Source organism: Diplotaxodon limnothrissa, linkage group LG23, assembly GCF_057381915.1.
Source record: "Diplotaxodon limnothrissa isolate DT_005_m linkage group LG23, D_limnothrissa_male_GT1.1, whole genome shotgun sequence".
In the NCBI taxonomy this organism is placed as follows: domain Eukaryota; kingdom Metazoa; phylum Chordata; class Actinopteri; order Cichliformes; family Cichlidae; genus Diplotaxodon; species Diplotaxodon limnothrissa.
The window spans coordinates 5077233-5096823 of NC_140617.1; the positions used below are offsets into that span (position 1 = coordinate 5077233).

Here is a 19591-nt window from a genome sequence, read left to right on the forward strand (position 1 = left end):
GGACGTGGTGGAGAAAGAGGACGTGTTGAAGGAGGAGGACGTGGTGGAGGAAGAGGACATGATGAAAGAGGAGGACGTGGTGAAAGAGGAGGACGTGGTGAAAGAGGAGGACGTGGTGAAAGAGGAGGACGTGGTGGAGGAAGAGGACGTGGTGAAAGAGGAGGAGGAGGAGGTGGTCTAGGACAACAGGAAGGTGGTGGAGGAGGAGGGAGAGGTGGAGGAGGAGGAGGACGTGGTGAAGGAGGTGGAGGTGGAGAACGACGGCGACAAGGAAGGGGAAGAGCAAGGGCAAGAAGACAGTCAGTCTCGGATGAAATTCGAGCCACTTTAGTTGACCATGTCCTTGTCCATGGGATGACTATGAGGGAGGCTGGGCAACGAGTACAACCAAATTTGAGTCGCTTCACTGTTGCCTCCATCATCAGAACCTTCAGGGAGGAAAACAGGTAGGTGTACTTGCAGTAAGACTGCTTTGTACAGTAACTTTTAAGTTACTGAACTTATGTTTCTTGAGTTTCAGTATGTTTCCATTATTTTCCTGTAAAAAGAATGTGTGACAGTTACAGTAATGAGTGCTTCTATTTTTGTAGGACACAGAGACGACCACCTGGTGGAGGCAGGTTAAGGCTTTTGTCGGAGGGGCAAGAGAGGGAACTTGTAAACATGGTAATTGCAAATAATGTAATCCGCCTGCAAGAGATTCAAAGGAGAGTGATTGAGGATGATCATCTTTTTCGAGGCATAAATGCCATCAGCCTCTCCACAATTGACCGCATCCTCCGAAAGAATCAATTCCGGATGAAACAGGCATACCGAGTCCCTTTCGAACGAAACTCTGACAGAGTGAAAAACCAACGTGTGGAATATGTTCAGGTATGAGTTTTGATACTGTATAAAGTATTGTGTACCATCACAGCATGGCAGTTTATGCTGCCATTTCAGCACTCTTGAACTGTGGTTCAGGGTACCGATTGACTCTACTGTGTTATGTGTTTTGCAGAGAATCTTTGAGATTGAAGGACGGCCTGTTCCCCATGAAATAATCTTTGTGGATGAGGCAGGTTTTAACCTGACCAAAAGAAGGAAAAGGGGGAGGAACATAATTGGCCATCGGGCTATTGTAAATGTCCCTGGTCAGCGTGGGGGGAATGTCACTATGTGCGCAGCCATCAGCCAACGAGGGGTACTCCACCGCCATGCCGTACTAGGACCCTATAACACTATGCTTCTCCTTGCTTTTCTTGATGGTTTAAGACAACATATGTTCCAGCTGGACTACAGGGAACCAGCACAGCCAGAGCAGCCTCACTACGTTGTTGTGTGGGATAACGTCAGCTTCCATCGCGCTGCTCTGGTTCGTGACTGGTTTACCAATAACCCAAGGTTTTCTAATATCTTTCTGCCTGCATACTCTCCCTTTCTAAACCCGATAGAGGAGTTATTTTCGGCATGGCGGTGGAAAGTGTATGACCGAGAACCTTATGTCCGTGTTCACCTCCTTCAGGCCATGGAAGAAGCCTGCCTAGACATATCAGTAGATGCATGCCAGGGGTGGATCAGGCATGCAAGAGGATTTTACCCCCGCTGCCTGGCTAGGGCCAATATAGCCTGTGATGTGGATGAGATTCTCTGGCCTGACCCAGACCAAAGACAAGATGCTGAGGTGGAATAATGTTTTTTGGTGTGTGTTGTACTGTATAGTACATGAATAAAAATGTGCCACTGTACATACATTGGTTGCGTCTTTTGTGTTTATCATGTGAAAAGGTTTTTGAAGGGGAGAACCATAAGCAACCTAATTGTTTTGGAACTATTGTTTTGAATTAATAGTACCAGTGTGCAAAACTCTGTTGTAGTGTGTGTGTTTTTGAGGGCTTGTGTTTGATGTCTGAGGGCAAAGTTTGGTTTTTCAGCAAGAGTGAATAGTTTTGAGTGTAGAGCTTCATTTTGACCTGGAAATAGGATGTTTGGGAAATTGAGTGAGATGTTATGGATTTGTGTTTACTGTTGTGAGAATATGAGGCGTAGTTTCAAGAAATGTGTTTTAGCAATCGAGAAAAACTGTAATATTGTGTAGTCTTGTTCTTATAAATTTGGCCTTTTGCAGCCAACCTACTGAGAAAATCTGCTCAAATATAGCAATAAGATCCCACTAAAGTGCCAACTTCTGATACTTTAAGCACATCCCTGAATCTCTTTAACTCTCATCCAACCCCAAGTTTGCATAAAATGAGGTGAAGGAAGTGGTAGTGAAGCAAATCTCCCATGTGTTGTGGATTATGTTGTGAATTAAAAACACTACTGTACCATTACCAATCTGTGCAACTAGTACTTCTGTGAGTAGAAACATCTGAGTGCTGCAATTTTAAAAGTCACCATACCGACTTTATTATATTAGAATGGTCGCCTATCAGATTCTCCCTGCTGCATCTCATTCGACATTCATACGATCGGATAGTCAAACTGGAATAAAGAGAAGAGGAACTGTAGGAGAGATAACAGAAATCTCCCCATGTTCCTGTAGTCAAGATCCTTGTTGAGTCACTCTCCAAGTGTTTTTAATCAGGTTCACAAGTTTGAGGATAGCCTGGATTTGACTTTGATGTGGTCTGTCTCAGGAAGGCTCACTAAAGAGTCCTTCTTGGGGAGTCCCGATTCTCCCAGACCAGTTCCCACTCCTCCTACTGCTACCCCTGCAACAGGTGCAAAACCATGAACAGAACCAGGGAGGGATGCTACAGGAAAGGCCCCAACAGACATCTGGTGTGGGAGAACCACCCTGTGTGGTATGCCGCTCCGGATGCCTGTGTGACCCAGTGGGGTGTGAGGGGGCTCGATGGAAGTAGAAGAGACTCGTGTAGATTGGGGTGGACTAGGGACAGCTGGTTGTCCCATCTCGTGAGGCAGTGAAGGCTGAGAAGCTGACAGTGCCCTGGCATCTTGGCTCAGACTTCCCATTTGCAAAGAATGGGTGCTCTTATGTGTGCTGGGCCTGTGCACGGGGCTGGCTATGTGCTGCTGGACTAGAGAAAGCTGTGAGCCTGAGGTGGGACCAGCCAGGGCACTGGATCCATACTGGAATGATCGCCCACCGACTGCTAGTGGGCTTTGGACAGGGGGGCTGGACAGGACCGGAGGAAAGGCACCAGAAACAAGGAGTTGAGACTGAAGTGGAGAGGCTGAGACAGGGCTCGATACACTTTGCATCACCTGAAATCTCCTCATCATCCTGGGAGACTGCAGGTTACCCAATCCCACAGAGTTTCCTTGCATCGGGGCACAAAAATTCATGGCTACAGCCTGCTGGAGAGTGGCAACTGCTGAATTGTGGGCAGAGGAACTTGGAGGCGTAAAGATCCCACCGGTCAGTGGAGGCGTCATGGACATGGCCCGTGGGCGTGGCAGATCCACCTGTTGAACCATCTCCCGATCATATTTAACTATCTCCTGGATCATCTCGTTCTCACGATTGTTGAAAACACCTGAGTTGAGATCATGCTGAACTTTGTGCATCAGGATCGAGTTCTTCTTGCCTGTAAAGACATGGAAAAAGGAAGAAGTGTTGCTACAGCAAACAGAAACAATGCAAAAAATTAAAGCAAAAACAAAACAGACTTTAATGCTATATTTCCATACCCTACAATTTGTTAATAATATGCTAAACAGAAAAAAGCTTAATTTACACATATATACTGATATAAACAAATATACTGCCTGTATCCATTTTTTGCAAACAAGCAATCCAAGACTGATGGACACGCAGACACAGAAACACCCTCTGCCTACTGTAGGGTAATGCAGAGGTGCAGGCAACCATTATTTCTGCAGTGACCTCAGTGCATATGATGTAAGAGGGAGCATTTCACTGACAATATATTAGCCCTACAGGAGAAAACACTATTTACTTCAACGTATTTCTAACGTATATGTGCAGCTAATTGACGGCTATTGCAACTGCTAATTTAACAGGTTATCAGTAAACAGCACCAACTGATGCCTTTATTGCTAAATTTGATGATCGCAAGCATCATAAACTGCAAACGAGAGATTAGTGAAACCATCTGAGGAAAAGGTCTGTGTCCCAGTTTATATGGCATGGGGAGTCTCGCCTTGTGTTTGCTGGCAGATGCTAACAGACCACATCCAAATCAGGAAGCCAACCTCTGATTTTTATGTGAAAAAAAAGAGAGAACCTGAGCTGCCAGCAAAGCACTGAATCCAGCCTTGCCAGCTCAAAGCACAGCTGGATCCAATGCTGGATGAGTGGCCCCAATTTCAGAAGCAGTTGCACAGCCGACTTGAGGCTTTTCCCCATCATCACCTCAGCTGTGAGTGCGGTGGCCAAAAACACGCACTTGAACAAGTGATGTGTGATCTATTTTCTTAGCAGAAGCATACACTTGGTGAAGTAAAAAAACAGTCACGTGATGAATCCGACACTAAAAACTGCAATTTGTCCAAGGAAAGAAAAATACAGTATATGCACTCTGATCTACAGTAACATGGAATGCACAGGGCATGAATCAATGAGTTAGAAACCATCCCAGCATGCACCAGTTCATTCCTTAATTCAGTTGTGTGTTATAAATTCATGTGGTGGTCATAATGCTTTAAAATATCAAGCTGGTTTATGTGATCTCAGACTGTAAATGACTCACAGAAATGCACTGCTTCTTATAGCAAAACCTCTTGAAAGCACTCAAAAGTAAAACAGTAAACCAGCTGGGATTATAAAGGCAGATTTGTACGAGGCATTATGATGTATGCCACTGAGGAGTGAACTGCAGAATCCCACTTAGTCCTGAAAAAACTGTCTGCACAGATAAAACTAAGACAGAGTAATTCAGGTGAAAGCAGGTGTGCATTTCAGCTGAGGGCCATCCTGGGTCACAGTAGTACTGCAGAGAAGAGAATAATGGGATCGCACAAGTTCAAACCCACTGCTGTCAGGCAAGTAAGATGACTGTGTTAGAGACTATTGTGTATGATACCTGCTGAGTGCCTTCCCTCTGATGTGAGGCCCAGATAGGCTGATAGTCAGTAAACAGGCTCTCTCTCTCTAACACTAACACCTATTCACTCTAACCAGTGGCTTACATGTGAGGAGAAGGCAACTAACGGTGAGATCAGGTGAACAAATCCTCAATATGTCAGATTTCAAGGAGAAAAGTAGAAGGTTCATTGCAGGTGAGCATTAGATACTGTTTAAAACAGGAGGCAATGAAGTATGAGAAAAAAAGATGGACACTGTGATGTGTTGCTGCAGGGATTAGACATGTTGAGACCAAAGACAAGATGTTGGCAGCCTTCCTAGCAAAATCCAGATGACCCAACATCTGTTGTGCCCTGGTAACAAAAAGGGACTCACAGCAGAGCACAGCATGTAGAGAGGTTTGTGTGTTCATATGGAAACTGTAGTATTGTCAGCTCGATTCACCAGTGCGGATGGCAGCCTGGAAAGCTGACTTCAGAGCTAGGTTATTTGTAAGTGCAAAGCCTGAGATCTACTGTACATCACAAACAAAGATTATTATTCTACCACAACCAGCTGCTAAGCCAGAAGGAGAACATGAGGGGAAGGCTGATGATGATTTGGTGACTTGTGCTTCACCAGCATGATACATTTGCTGCATGTGTGGAATAAAAACACTCACAGCTTGGGAGTTTAATAGTGGAATTACAGTGTGATTATGAAAATCTGCACTAGAGTGTGCAAACACATCTATACAGGTTGATCATATTTAAACGTCAGCAGTTTTGCTTGATTCTGTGTATCAAGCAAGATTTTCCCACAGATGGGATTCTCCTGATAATGCCAACAATCAGAAAAGGGGGAAACTCTGTAACATGTGTGGCCCTGGAAATGTATGATTCAATTTAGCTTTTATATAGACACACAAAAAATCAGAAGGCTTGGAGAAAATTAATCAAAAGTGTGGGTGTTCCTGGTAAGTACTGTTGCTTCATTCCAGCTCTGTGTTGAACTCCTCCTCCTCCCACTGACTTTTATGGGGATTTTATCTGCTGATAACACAGAGCTACTCTCTGAGGTGTTTGGAGGCTTGGAAAGAGGAGACAAAGGAATGCATATTTGTTGGCTTGCATCCTTGGAAATTCTCTTAGGTAAAACAGCAGTTGGAGAACTCGGCATCACACAAAATTATTGTATCAGTGTGCAATGAATGTGCGATCTAGCTGCCTTTGAAATGGTTGCATTGAAGGGGATCAGGTCTGCATCTACTCGCAATCCTATTGCGATCTTCAAAGCTACTTTGGTGCATCGAGACTGGCAATAAAACAGCAATAAGACCGAGTCAGTCTGCTATCAGTTTGTGATTGAATGACATCAAACAGATGAACAGGTTGAACTGTGATAAACTGGCAGATTGACAGAAAACTGACATTAAAGGTACATTTACATCAACTACTTACATTCCAGTCAGAACCTCATAGATCGTAGAATTCCTCCACAGACAGTAATGTACTTATTCTAAGACAGCAATTTAAGTGCAACATTACATTGGAAAAAGACCCATAGAAGAGTTGTGTATTCCACAGTACTTGTAATCAGTTGCCAAATCAAAAAAAAATTCAATGGATTCACCAGGGAACCACCAATTTGTCTAAGTCACAAGGAGGTTGCTACCATGTTTTTTCTCTAGTGTGACTGAGCCATTGAGAGATGGAATTTCTCATAGATATGGTGGTGTTTCTTGTCATACATCCTCCTTGGGTGCTTGTAAACTGGCCATGCTGTAGTGCCAGGCTCTACTCATCAAATGTGCATCATAAATAGCAGCGATGGATGACAATAAAAAGAGGAAAAGGCATACAACCATCTGATTGCATCCTCTAAAGTGCAAACTTGGTTGGGGATTATCATGCTTTTGAAGAAGTTGGCACTGCAAGTTGGACCACCCTCATCTGCAGAATTCAGAGATAAAGCACGGATAATACGTCACTGTTTCCACAGCAATACCATTGCCAAGTAACACCTAGAGTTTCTTTTACTAGCCATTGATTAGTAGAGAATAATGACACATACAAAGAAGGTCACACAAGTGTCTCTATGTCCATTAATGGCCTACACAGGTCAAACACTGTTGTCATTAAAATGCACGGATGGCTGAATCAGCATTCCTCATTCAAACTTCTAGTCATAAATGCCCTCACAGAAAACAATACATAACTACTGAAGACAATTAAGCTTAAAGATTTATTTAATCATGAAAGCTATTTAACCAACAAAACATGTGTCTTTTATTTAGACTCTTATGTTCTTAAGGCACCTTTTTATAGATCTCTGTGTCTTTGATCCACTTGTTTTCTTCTGAGAAAGACTGTTGAGAAAGCCAATTAAAAGAGCTCATCATTAGTGACTAGTATGCATCAAGTATGCACGGAACCCGGTGGGAATGTTTGATTGGAGGTTTGGTCTTGAAGCAGACAATCCAAGCCTCTCTTTAAATATGTGAGTTGCCTGACTGAAGTCTGCTCATGTGTGGAAACTGGCTGCTATGGCAACAGCTGGCAGGTGGCAGATTCAGGGCCTCGTGAACATATGAGGTGTGGTCATGTGATGAGGGATGTAACATTAGCTGACCTTGGGGGGCATGACGGGAGACGGAAAGTTGTTTTTAATGTGAAGGAAAATATAAACTGTCAATCAGCATTCATGAGCACATCTTTGTGTGTTTTTGTTTAATATTTGTTTTATATACATTCACTCCAGACTGAGGCTACTGAACAATCGCTGGAAAAAAAATCAGAATTATGCATTTCAAGTAAAGTAAAAGTTTTAACTGGCTTTGCTTTTCTTCCCAAAATGGCAAATATCTACCAAAAGAGTTAAACTGCACTAAAACAACTGAGCTTAAGGAACCTAATAACATACAAAGATACATATTCACCTTTGATTTCTTTCCTGAGCCGTACACACAGCCCTTGTTAGGATCATTCATAGACTACATCCCAGCTGTCAGACCGTGCAGTGTTTTGACAGAGACATCACAGTAATGAATGAGTATGTTTTCCTTATGCTTCATTTCATCTTGTGAATGACTCATAAGCTTATGAAGACAGCAATGCGCGTGGCTTTTATCACTGAGGCATAATTATCCAAAACTAAATCTCTGTTCATATCTCTGTTCATAAATCATGTCAGAATAAATACATTTTTACTGTTTATTGTTCTTTCGCACATTTTTTCTCTTTTCTTTATTGTAGCCTAGCATGTTTCTGCATAAATTTAAGAGACGATATTGGACTGAGGAGCCTGAGTGCTGCAGTACTGCACAAAAGCCTTACAACACCCTTAATTTATTTAAATTTTGCTTCCAAAAAACTGACCTTTTTGCATTTTTAAAAGTGGTCTTTGAATACTTATTCTCTACCGTTTCTAAAGGTCTTTTTCATTTTCTATCATTTTCAGTCTTGTCCATGTACCTGACCATTTTCAGAGGATTGTTCTTTTTTGGTTTGCTGAACCATTTAACACTGAATCATTCGAGCATAAAAGGCCTCCTAACTCAAGTAGCAGCTTAGCAAAGAACCCGTTTTAAATTATATCTTTAGACATTGTGTTATCAGCAGCCGTTCACAAAAACACATAATTTGTTCCAAATTCTTAACAAGGTGATTCCCCAAGAGCTATGAGCTGAAAGCTTTGATTGGTGTGCAGTATGTTCTTAAAAAAATTGAGAAAAGTGGACAAATGGAGGACAAAAAAAGGAAGAAGTGGTAAGCCTTAAAAAGCTATCTACAACAGATGAATAGTATCTGAAAGCTGTGGTCTTAAATATCTTTTTAATCTTTTGGCTTTTGTTTTAAATTTCTAAACTTTTAATCACATCATAGTAAAACACCTACCGGAGACTACCCAAATCTATATTGAACATAATGGCAGTCTTCTTACCTATCCTGTCCAATCTGTCAATGGCAACTGTCTCAAAAGCCCTCCTCATCATGGGGTACTCCTCCAGCACCTCATTGAAATTGTCCACAGAGAGAGAATACAGGCGACAGTAGGTGTCCGCACGCACACTGGCTGTCCGTCTGCCACGGGTCAGCAGGCAGATCTCTGGAGGGGTGAGAGATACGGTCAGAACAGAAAATGGCAAACCCACAGATTTCAGTGCGTTAGACAGCAATAGAGAAAAGAAGAGAAGAGGTCTGTTAAGCAGTGCGACGCTCAGCCAAAACACTGTTACAGTACATTAAATGTTAAAATGTTCTATTATGTTTCCGCACAGGCTGTGGAAAACTCCTGGGCTTAAGAAAATGTGTGCTCAGAACAAAGGCTGTGTGTCATCAGCATGACCCGCTGAATGTAACCCTAGGTATTTCCTCATTCACTAGCACTACACTGACAGCAGTGTATAGCATATATAGAGATGTGCTCCATTGCATTCAGTTGTTTCCCTTCCCTTCTTTAGTATCTTCTTCTCTATTACTTTTCCCTTTTATTGGCTGGAGCTGACTGTTGTCTTGACAACCATATTCCCTCCTTTTCCTTTCCCTGCAAGGTTGACCTCCTCTGACTCTCTGGGGAAGGGGGAAGGGAGTGTGGGGGCACCAGGATACTCCATTAAGAGCAGGCACTGCACTGGACTGTTCCTGTCTGTTTATATGAGGTTTCTCACAAACTCAGAGCAATCCAAGGAAGTCGCACTTTATTTTATTTTATCTACTTTCTAATGAAGAATAATTATATTTCCATGTGTATCTGTTAAATCTAATTCTACAGTCTTTTAGCCTAGCTTAGCAAACAGATTGGAAACAGAGTGAAATCGTTAGCAGGTTCCATCAGCTTAAAGTCAAGACCACTACCAGACAGCAATAGCATCTGTGTTTACACCCCTGTAGAAAAATAGTTTTGGTGTGTACGATGAGTAATTTTTAAAAATTATATATTTTTTGTTACCCGTCAGTTTGGGAAGTCTTAAAGCTTACAGTAACAGGTGTGGCAGACACAGGTAGCTGTAGCTGATACCTGTCTGCTAGTTGAATGAAATTCAAGTATTTTAATACTTTGTTATTGAGGACTAATTAGCACATATATGTGTATATACACATTTTTATAATATATACAGTCCATTAGATTCTCCGTTAGCATAAGCTTCTTTTCATACCGGCTGACTCTCTCTGCAAGAAAGTTTTTCCACCAAACAAAGGTACTGATGTAAGGCTACACATACATGCACTTACACATTTCTAGACAAGCGACCTATAGTGTGCAATAGAGTGCATTCATATTAATTCACTGACATCATATTAAAGCAACTGCTAGTGATTACCAGCAGTTGCTTGAAATCCACTTTTGTTAGAATTGTAGGAAAAGGCATCATGTTCAGAAAGCTCTCTTGAAATTGGAATATCCCTGTTTACACAAAACGCAGCCATTTAGATACTGGTAGCATCAATAGTGTCTACTGGGAAGTGCAGACAGAGGATAATAATACCAATGAAATTGCTGCCACTGAATTAAAAGGGTTTCCAAACCACTGGGTGACCATTTGTGGCTTGTAGACGGGGAAACTGCCATCCTTAAATATACTGAAAGAACAGAGAAAGGCTGGATGGTTAATGTGAACTGTGGCAATTTGGATCTTTGCTTCAATTTTGGATCATGATCATTGTAACCTGTTTCTGTGGCATCACCAGCTCTGTTTCCTGTTTCAGTTAATGTAATATCTGCAAATTCTCTTATTTACGGCTTCATTTTCTGATGTGTTGACAGGAATTAACCCATTCCCCTGGGATTTTGTTGGGACACCAGAAGAATCTGAGTAACAAACTGCTTGTCCACAGGATCTGCTCACACACTGTGTAATACAGATGATGATTATGAGGTTATGTTTGGCTGTATTCACTGTGGACTTTATGGAAAGGGCATAGGGGTAAAAGAGGAAAAACCGTTCCTCAAAGTGCAATCTACCCCATCTGTGTGTGATAACTGTACAAAATGTAGTGTGGTGTGGAAAGGAGAAAATCCACGAAAAGGTTCCTTAATGTTAGAAAATCTACCAGTGGCTAAGGTTAAGTCAGATACTAAAATTTAAAAGCAGGTAAATCCAATCAAAAAACACTTTGTGCATTAGCTTGTTGGTGATGGTGACATCACCATCTACTTAGTGCTACTGACTTATTCAGAGATTTTACCACACATACACACCCCACTGGAAGTTTAACCGTGTTGTCCCCTCGGTTCTTAGCTCACTGCTAGCTGTGTGCATGGAGACCTGTGATTTCCTCCCTGGTCGCAGGCATGACTTCAAACACTCGATGTCTGACATTATAAATGGCCCCATCATCTTCATTCTGCTGTGCTAATTAGGTGTTATTAATTAGGTGTGTGTGTGTGTGAATGGATGTGTGCATGTGCGTGCTGTGCAGTCATGTCACTACAACAGTGCTCTGGGCAGCTGGCACATCAACGAAACTGTGAGTGGACAGAGCTTCTGCAGAGGGCATCGGATGTTAAAAATGCAGCCCAAAGAGTCACGCTACAGGACCTAAAAAGTGTATGTTGGTGTGTGTGTGGGTTTATGCGTGGCAATAGTAGCACCACATGCTTCTAAACAGCCACAGAGGAACAACAACCCGGGAAAGTGGGACAGAAGTCGCCGTAAGGCTGAACAAGAAGTCCAAATAAAACATTGGGGTAGTTTTTTGTTTATCTGCAAACTGCAAAAGTAACACACACATCTGTGATATTACTGAAGTGTGGGGCTGTCAAACACAAGGCCCAGGGACCAGAAATGGCCTGACAAAGACGCCAATCAGGCCCATTGGACAGCTTTGGAAAATGTGAAAGAGAGCAGAGATTTTGGACTTTTAACTGTATTTTCATAGGTTTTACAGTATTTCCTACTGATAAAGACATTGTTATTCACACTACACCAAAGTAATTGAATAATAGATCAACAATACCAATTAAACTACAAAGCTCACTGCCTTTTATAGGCAAAACATTCTCTGTAATTTTACATATTTAATTTTTGTGCCGACTGATTTCTGTCATTTGCTACAGCAGCATTTCTTTATCGTGTAGGAAAACTGAGATTTACTGTTGAAATTGCACATTAAATGAGATTACATTTGTAATGAATTATCTTTACACAGACAGAAAGGGGAGTTTTGCTGCTTTGGCCTACTTACGATCAAAGTGAGTTTTAGGTGGACCATGATGTAAAATGAGTTTTACATCCCTGCTGCAGTGGATTCTAGTGGGAAGTAAAGTGTAAATAACCCATAGAAGAACAGAAATGAATAGAACTGAGTAGATTACTGAGTAGTTACATACCTCCAAAGTAGGAGCCATCCATCAGCTTCATGCCAATGCTTCCTTTGGTCAGGACGCTCACCACCCCGTGCTGAATGAAGTACATCTTCTTGCCAATTGTCCCCTCTCTGATGATGTAGTCTCCAGGCTGAAATACTTCAAATCTCAGTTTGGTCAGCATGGCTGTCACAAAGTTGGGATCTGCGTTGGCAAACAGCGGCATGGAGGCCACCAGCTTACGGCAGTTGAAGTTGACAATTTCCTAAATGGCAACGGGAGATACAAATGGTTAATCTGCGCAGATTTTTAGCACAGGGATTTACAGTTAAAGATACAAACACGGGTTTGGTGATAGCTGTCTGAATTAGACCATTTTATAACTAAATACATACAGAGAAGGCTGGAAGTAATCGATTTTAAACACGGGGTTACATTTTTCAGATGAAACAAGGATAAATGACTATTTTATTGAATTTATTCCATCTTATTTCATCTGTGGAGGCATGTGTGTATTCACGGGTGAGTGAGTACATCACAGAAAATGTATGGGATTTTTTTTTTTCATACCTCGCGCAGAGGCTCATTAAGCTCCTCCAGGATGCTCTCTTCATCAAACATCTTGCCCTGGTATCGGTGCTCATAGTAGTCATGGATTTTCTGTCGGAAGTCGGCTGGGAGTTTGTGGAATGACATGTACTGCTCCACTTGTTTGTACTGGAAGATGGAGAGAGGCATAGGAGAATATTAATGAGAATGAACAGAAGCATAAATCAATGAAAACAGGATTCAGCAACTTTCTTGTTAATTTTGACACTTTGCAAAGTACGTCCGACTTTAAAGAATCACCACGGCCTTGATACAGAAGTTGCAGCAGCTGGAAAGACAATTCTCAAAAGACTGTGCATGACCAATAAAGCAACTGAGATGTACAGCGCTGCACACACAGGGATCCTATGACCTATTTATACCTGGTAGCCATGGGAAGAAAATTGTGATGAAGTAGTTAAGGAAACATGACAGCTCTGTAAAGCCCATGAGGATTCCTCCCGCTCTGATGTGTTCAGAGAAGAAGGACGCTGTGATCATACATGCCAACTAAAGCCAGTTTCTCTCTCTCTCTCTCTCTGTCTAGTGATGCTGCTTTCACAAATGCTTTTTTTTTTTAAATGACAAATTTACAGAAAATACTATCAAGGTTTTCACCAAGGAAACGTGTTTTGTTGTTGTGCATTTCATTTTTCATGAAGAAAAAAAAAAACGTGAAACAAATCTTCCATGATCTGTGAAGACTGAGGGGAAATAGGTAAATAATTAAGTGGAACTGGGCATTTGAGTGGAAAGAGTTTCTATTTAGAGAAAGGAAGATGTTTGTCACCTTTGCTTGATTAATATGTAATTATGTGGCTAGAAATAATCACGTGAAAACAGAGGTTGGCTTTGGCACATCGTGTTTGTTCACTGTAGAGTCAAATTGAACCCACTGATTCACACCATCGCGTATTCGGCACTGCAATGCTTGTCTGAAACAAATGCAGCCTGAATGTCCACTTTGTTGCTCTGTAACACATTTAATGCCTGGATTCCCTGTGAAAACAGAAGCTGCTGGACCTACTGCATAGCTTTTCCTATAATGTGAAATTGAAAGGCATGTTATTCACTGTACACAGACAGTTTTTGGATTGGCTTTACTTATTTATATCACAAATATCCATGATCCCATGGAGTTTCACATACCAGCTGTTGAGAATGGTGGGAATGAAAGAAACTTAAATCCCCCCAGCTTAGCACTCATTACATCAGAGAAGGTAAAAAGTCGAAACATCCAGTTAAAAATGTTAAAAGTGTTTATCTATATGTGCTTTTCCTAGTAAATCATCTTTACTCTTGATCAAAGATATAACTAAAGTACAAGTCTAATACTATGATCAATGAGAAGCTTGAGTAATGAATATGTTTGCATATTTGAAATGCAAAAGATAAGAAATGTGTCTCCAGCCCATGAATACACATTATTCTGAAGTTTAACTGATCTAGCAAATAAAAAAAATATAAAAATGTATCTAATAACAGATCTCTCTTCCCTCCTTGCTGTATAAAAAATATGTAAATCTCTACACTACACACGCTATTAACACCCTGAGGGCGAAAATGTGACCATGTGATTTTGAAAAATAAGCCGATAAGATTACCCATGAAACCAGTGCAGTGCACTTCACTTCCTGTTATATCAGCAGGCACACCAACACAAAATGATGCATAAAGATGCAACATGCACACACAAAAAGGGAGAAAAAAAGACTCAAAGAAAATCATAAAAGTGGAGAATAATATTAATGAATCTCACAGAAAAGTTGCTCTAGAACTGTAATCAATACTGGCTAAAGAGAGTATGGCCCTGTGGATGGGGTTGCTTAATGTTACATAAGGCCCCTCTCTCTTTCCCTCCCAACTTTGTGTAATAAACACTGTGAGTCACACCTCTATAGAATAAACTGTCAGTGGAATGAGTAGTAGATTTTAGCCTGACGCTCACAGTTAGATTTAAAGGACACAGCATGTATGGAGGGTCAGCAGCAGGAGCACTCACAGTGACCTTGCTTGTAGTGGTCAAAGACACATGCATTGGGAAGGATGGCTTGCTCTCCAGGAAATTACATTTTGCCACATTGTGAAGTGACATATGGCTTTGTGACTAAAACGCAGGCTTGACCCTGGTGGCATGGGTGTCACAGCAAATCACAAGATACTTTATGCAACACCTACTGTACTAGCTGTCGCAGTATGACATCATTTAACCGTTTTCTCTCCAAATATAAAGTGAATGGATTTTGAGCATATGCTGAAAGTCAACACATAATCCAAACAACGACAAAATGGTATCTATAAAATGGTATATACATAATGAAGGGGGATTCCTGCAAAATGAATGTGCCCTTCATGAACCTGATTTAAAAAAACGGTTTAACTTGACAAATTCCTTCCCGTTCACCATGTGTCAGTAACAATAAAGATTACGCCAACTTCCATAATATCTGACTCACTCAGTCAAGCGCAGGGATAAACGGGAAGGCTCCAATTAAGTGTTGCCTGCCCAGTGATTCAGTATGTGACAGCTTCAATTAAACTAGAATGACAACTCTCTCGCGAGCTTGCTTCCTCGTTCTCCTACTACTTGAAATTGGTTGGTGAAGAAGCCGAGCTTTACTGCCTTTCTGATTTTCGCAGCATTAGACTCAGATTAGTGACTACGTCAGTCAAAGTTAGCAGGACAGGAGTGATGTTCAAAAGGCCTCATGCTTGAAGAAAAAGATGTTTATAAGTGAACAAGAAACAATTGATGGTCTCTCATGAGGATATATTAGGAAATGATGTTGTGGAAATGCAAAAGAACAAAGGGGAAAGATGGCCGGTGGCTGTTGTTTGAACTCGGTTAATGCTGTCAATCATGCTGGATAACAGAGACAATAGAAGGTGTATGAAAATCCAAGTTCATAGCCACATCCAGTTAATGCACACTTACAAATGTAATACTTGCCACTTAAGAGAGCAAGTTTTAAAAAAATTGAATACAACAGGGCTTGTTTTGTTTTCAAGTCTCAAGCAAAGATCATCATAATTTTTCAGTTTTATTTTGCCTGATCACTTCCTTTGTTTCTTTGTGTTAATACATAGCTTCCCGGCTTTCTTTACCCTGTTTATCTACCTGTGCTCTGATGTATATTTTACTTTGTTAATCACTTTGATGCCAGGTCTCTCTTGGAAATGAGATTTTTAATCTCAATGAGATTTTTTACCTGGATAAATAAAGGATTAATCACTTTCCTTGCATGTCTCTGTCAGTTTTACCTTTTTCTTTTTCTTTTTTATCCCTTATTCAACTTCTTGTGTGTATTTATAGTTTCCCTAAATATATCTGTGCATCTGTTTAAAGATTGCTCTTTCATCATTGTAATTGCCTTTGATTGTACAAACAAATACATCCACGTCAGGTGCAGATGATATGCTTCTGAATTGTAGTAATAATGGACTCTAAATTTACAAAGTGTGCCCAAGGAGAAAGATGACACTGAAATCAGGTTCTTCTGTAGGACTTGTATGAAGCAAAGTATTTTTTTTTTATAAAATTAAGTCAGAGAGTCTGGAGGTCACAGCTGCAGAAGTTGCACAGATTTTCTATTTTTTTGATTGGCCATAAAGCCCTAGTTGGTGGCTTGCAAGCATGATGCATGGCTGTCACTGTAAGCTGCCACAGAGGGAAAGGAGAAATTGAATTGGTGCTCGTATTAATGGGCCATGTCACTGAGAGTCATGGCATGAGATGTGACGGTCTTATATCTGTCTGTGTGTGAGCTGTTCTAAGTCTATAAAACCTAAGTCAATTTCAGCTGTACCCTTTTAGCTTTTGACTGAAGAGTGGAGACAGACCCATGGGTTATTATCATTATTACTGTTACTATAATAATAGATTTTAACATATTTCAAAAATTACACCGATAACACTGATTTCTTAATGGCACATAAGACTAACAAAATAGGATTACACATGATTATATCAAAGGATATAATTTACATTTTGACACAGATTCGCACCGCCTTCATGGATTTTTACACAAGTTTAGGTGTATTCATGGATGTTTAATTGATTACAGAAAGACTTTAACACGGAACCAGCAGAAGTCGCTGTTTAGCCAAACATTCGATAATGAGCGTCAACTGCAAACGAGAGTCTGGCATTTCTCACTTTAAGCCTTGAGAAGTGTCTGTGAGCTCCACAAAGGGCAAGTAAGTGGATGCTAAGTAAAAATATTTTTGGGGGTCAAACTTCAGATGATGTAGATCTGATCTATCACATGCAAGAGATGGGTCCCAAGTTGTCCAGGTCAGGACTCAAGTGATTGTCTAGGTTATAAAGTGAGTAGTTCTTGAAGTCGCTGTTTGATGTGTTAAGGCCAAGTGCATCTCTGCTCATCATGTGAGTCCCCAGGGGTCACATCTTCCTCCTCTCACCACTGTTTGGACACACTGCTCCGTGGCTCTTTAGGGGAGGAAGTGATGGGGTAGGAGGAGAGGGAGTACAGTTACATAAGGGCTAATGCCCTCTGTCCATGTGCGGTGTCCGCTACCAGATGGTGTATTGCCCAACAGTCAAGGGCGAATGGACACATAAAACAGGGGAGAGATGGAAGAATGAAGACGGGAAGAGGGTTTTCAAAGATCCAGGGTCCAAGCACCAAAAGAACACTTCATGATATTTGACACTGTAAAAGTCAAAAGAATATCATCTAACAATTAAATAAAAAATTAAAACATGTTCTAAAATATTTATATTCTACTATTTTCTCTCTAAAATAACAGCAAATATCTGTAAAAGAATGAGACACCATTGTTCGGAGGTCTTGAGCAACCCCCCATATTGTTATATTTTGCAAGAACAATGGTCAGTGAGTCCAGTGATACATTGAAATATAAGCAAACACAAATACAGTATTTGGTTTGCGCAATTCTTATAACAAACATGAAAGTCCATGTTTGGTTTGACCACCTTTATTCTTCAACACAGTCTAAAAGCTCTTAGGATGTTGGCTGCCTTTTGTTCCGTTCTCTGTCATGATCCCACGTTATTTCTATAAAGTTGAAGTCTGGGCTCCTGGAAGGCCAGTCCATGACTGATAGTGTTCCATTGTGTATGACTTTACAACACTGGTAGTGTGTTTGAGAAAATGAAGGTGCAGTAGGCATATTCCAGACGGGAATGCATGATCGATCAAAGAAAGATGGTACATTTGCGCATTCAGAGTTACATTGACAATATCTCTAAAGCCTCTAGTTGAAATGCAGCCCCCAAACATGATATGGCCTCCACCGTGTTTTACAGATGACTGTTGTACTTCTCCCCTGACCTTGCCCTCCAGATGCATCTAGTTAATTCTTTGCTAAGCTGTCTGTTATGTGTAGACACAACATTGGTTCATCCCAAGAGTTAGATCCTTTTTTATGTTAAAATGATTAAATGGGGAGTTTGTATTGCATACTGCGTACTGCAAACACATGACGGACTATCATCATGTGACTATCACGTGGCCAGAAGTTCACCTCAGTGAAGTTATGAAAAGAAATAGGCAGATACACTAAATTTAAACCAAAATTAATGTTTTAAAAATTGAATTCAAACATCCTGACAGAAGCAATGGCTCTCTGGATCCATAGTCTTTGCTGTTTAAAGGTACTTTGTAGTTGCCATTTGCACCCAGCAACCTTAGATCTGTAGACTGCCCCACTCAAAGAAATCCATCACTAATTCAGCACCATCTTTTAAATCCACTTCTCAAAATACACTCCCGTAGACTTGCTTTTATGTGATTGCCTTTTGATCTTGCCAACTTTTAACCTTGCGATGCTTACCCATGCATTAAAAAAAAAAAAAAAAAATCTAATTTCATTTCACAGAGTTGTTTTTCCTTTTGATCATGTTTTCTATTTTTATTTCCCAGCTGCATTTTATTCTTTATTCATTTGTCTTTTCATTATTTAATTTTTGCCCTTTCTGCTTGCTTGTTATGAATTTTGTGAACTACATTTGGGCAATTGCTATTTTCAACGTTTCTCATTTTTGTTGTCATTATACTACCTCTTCAAAGGAGGTTATGTTGATTCTGCCCATGTTTGTCTGTTAGCAAAAAGCCAGAAAGGTGATTTCAATTGAATTTGCTTTGCATTTTTTTTGCCTTATTGGACTCAGTACTACACCACTCCCATTTGTACCTCAACACATCTTCGACCACCTTAAACTTTTTTCACCCTTTACTGAGCTTATTTGGTAGACATATACATGCTACTTTATTGTGACTGGGTTTCAGTTGGGCTGTTTTTTCATTAATGCCATAAATCTAAATAAGGCCATCTTGCATTAAACACAGATTACAGCCCTTTCTCTAACAGCAACTCAAGAGATACTGGGGAAAAAAACAGAAAGGGGAAATGAGAGTCTGACTCCATGCTGCAGTCTGCTTTGTGTCAGTTATATGTTTCTGTGTTTTATTAATGCTGTGACGTCTGTAGCTTCAATTCCTGCCGTCTTTCAGATCCACAATTCTTCCATGATGCAGAACAGTGAAATAATAAACAGCACAGCTAAACAGTGCAAGGCTGGACCGAGCCAACTTATCCAACATCCAGTCATTCGTGACTGTTTGTTCATCATTAACCACTGAACTAAACAGTGCATCACAGCGGTTCATAATACGTCCTGCCAACAGATAACAGGCTGGAGACAGAGCTATGAGCTGGAACTCGCCAAGCTGACAAAAC

The 19591-nt window shown here is 40.8% G+C and overlaps 1 protein-coding gene across 2 annotated transcripts in view; it reads right to left on the reverse strand.

Moving 5' to 3' along the window:
• Positions 1 to 2568: 2568 nt before the first annotated feature.
• Positions 2569 to 19591, reverse strand: part of hcn2b (hyperpolarization activated cyclic nucleotide-gated potassium channel 2b) — a 43115-nt gene continuing 26092 nt past the window's right edge. The window contains exons 5-9 of one of the 2 annotated variants that reach the window (XM_085347107.1): positions 12851 to 12997; positions 12305 to 12545; positions 8915 to 9079; positions 2724 to 3533; positions 2569 to 2675 (exon numbers count right to left, since the gene is read on the reverse strand). In XM_085347107.1, the coding sequence (XP_085203233.1) occupies positions 2569 to 2675; positions 2724 to 3533; positions 8915 to 9079; positions 12305 to 12545; positions 12851 to 12997 (1470 nt within the window). Of the gene's footprint in view, positions 3534 to 8914; positions 9080 to 12304; positions 12546 to 12850; positions 12998 to 19591 lie in introns of both variants that reach the window. The other variant, XM_085347106.1, reaches the window with a different exon arrangement.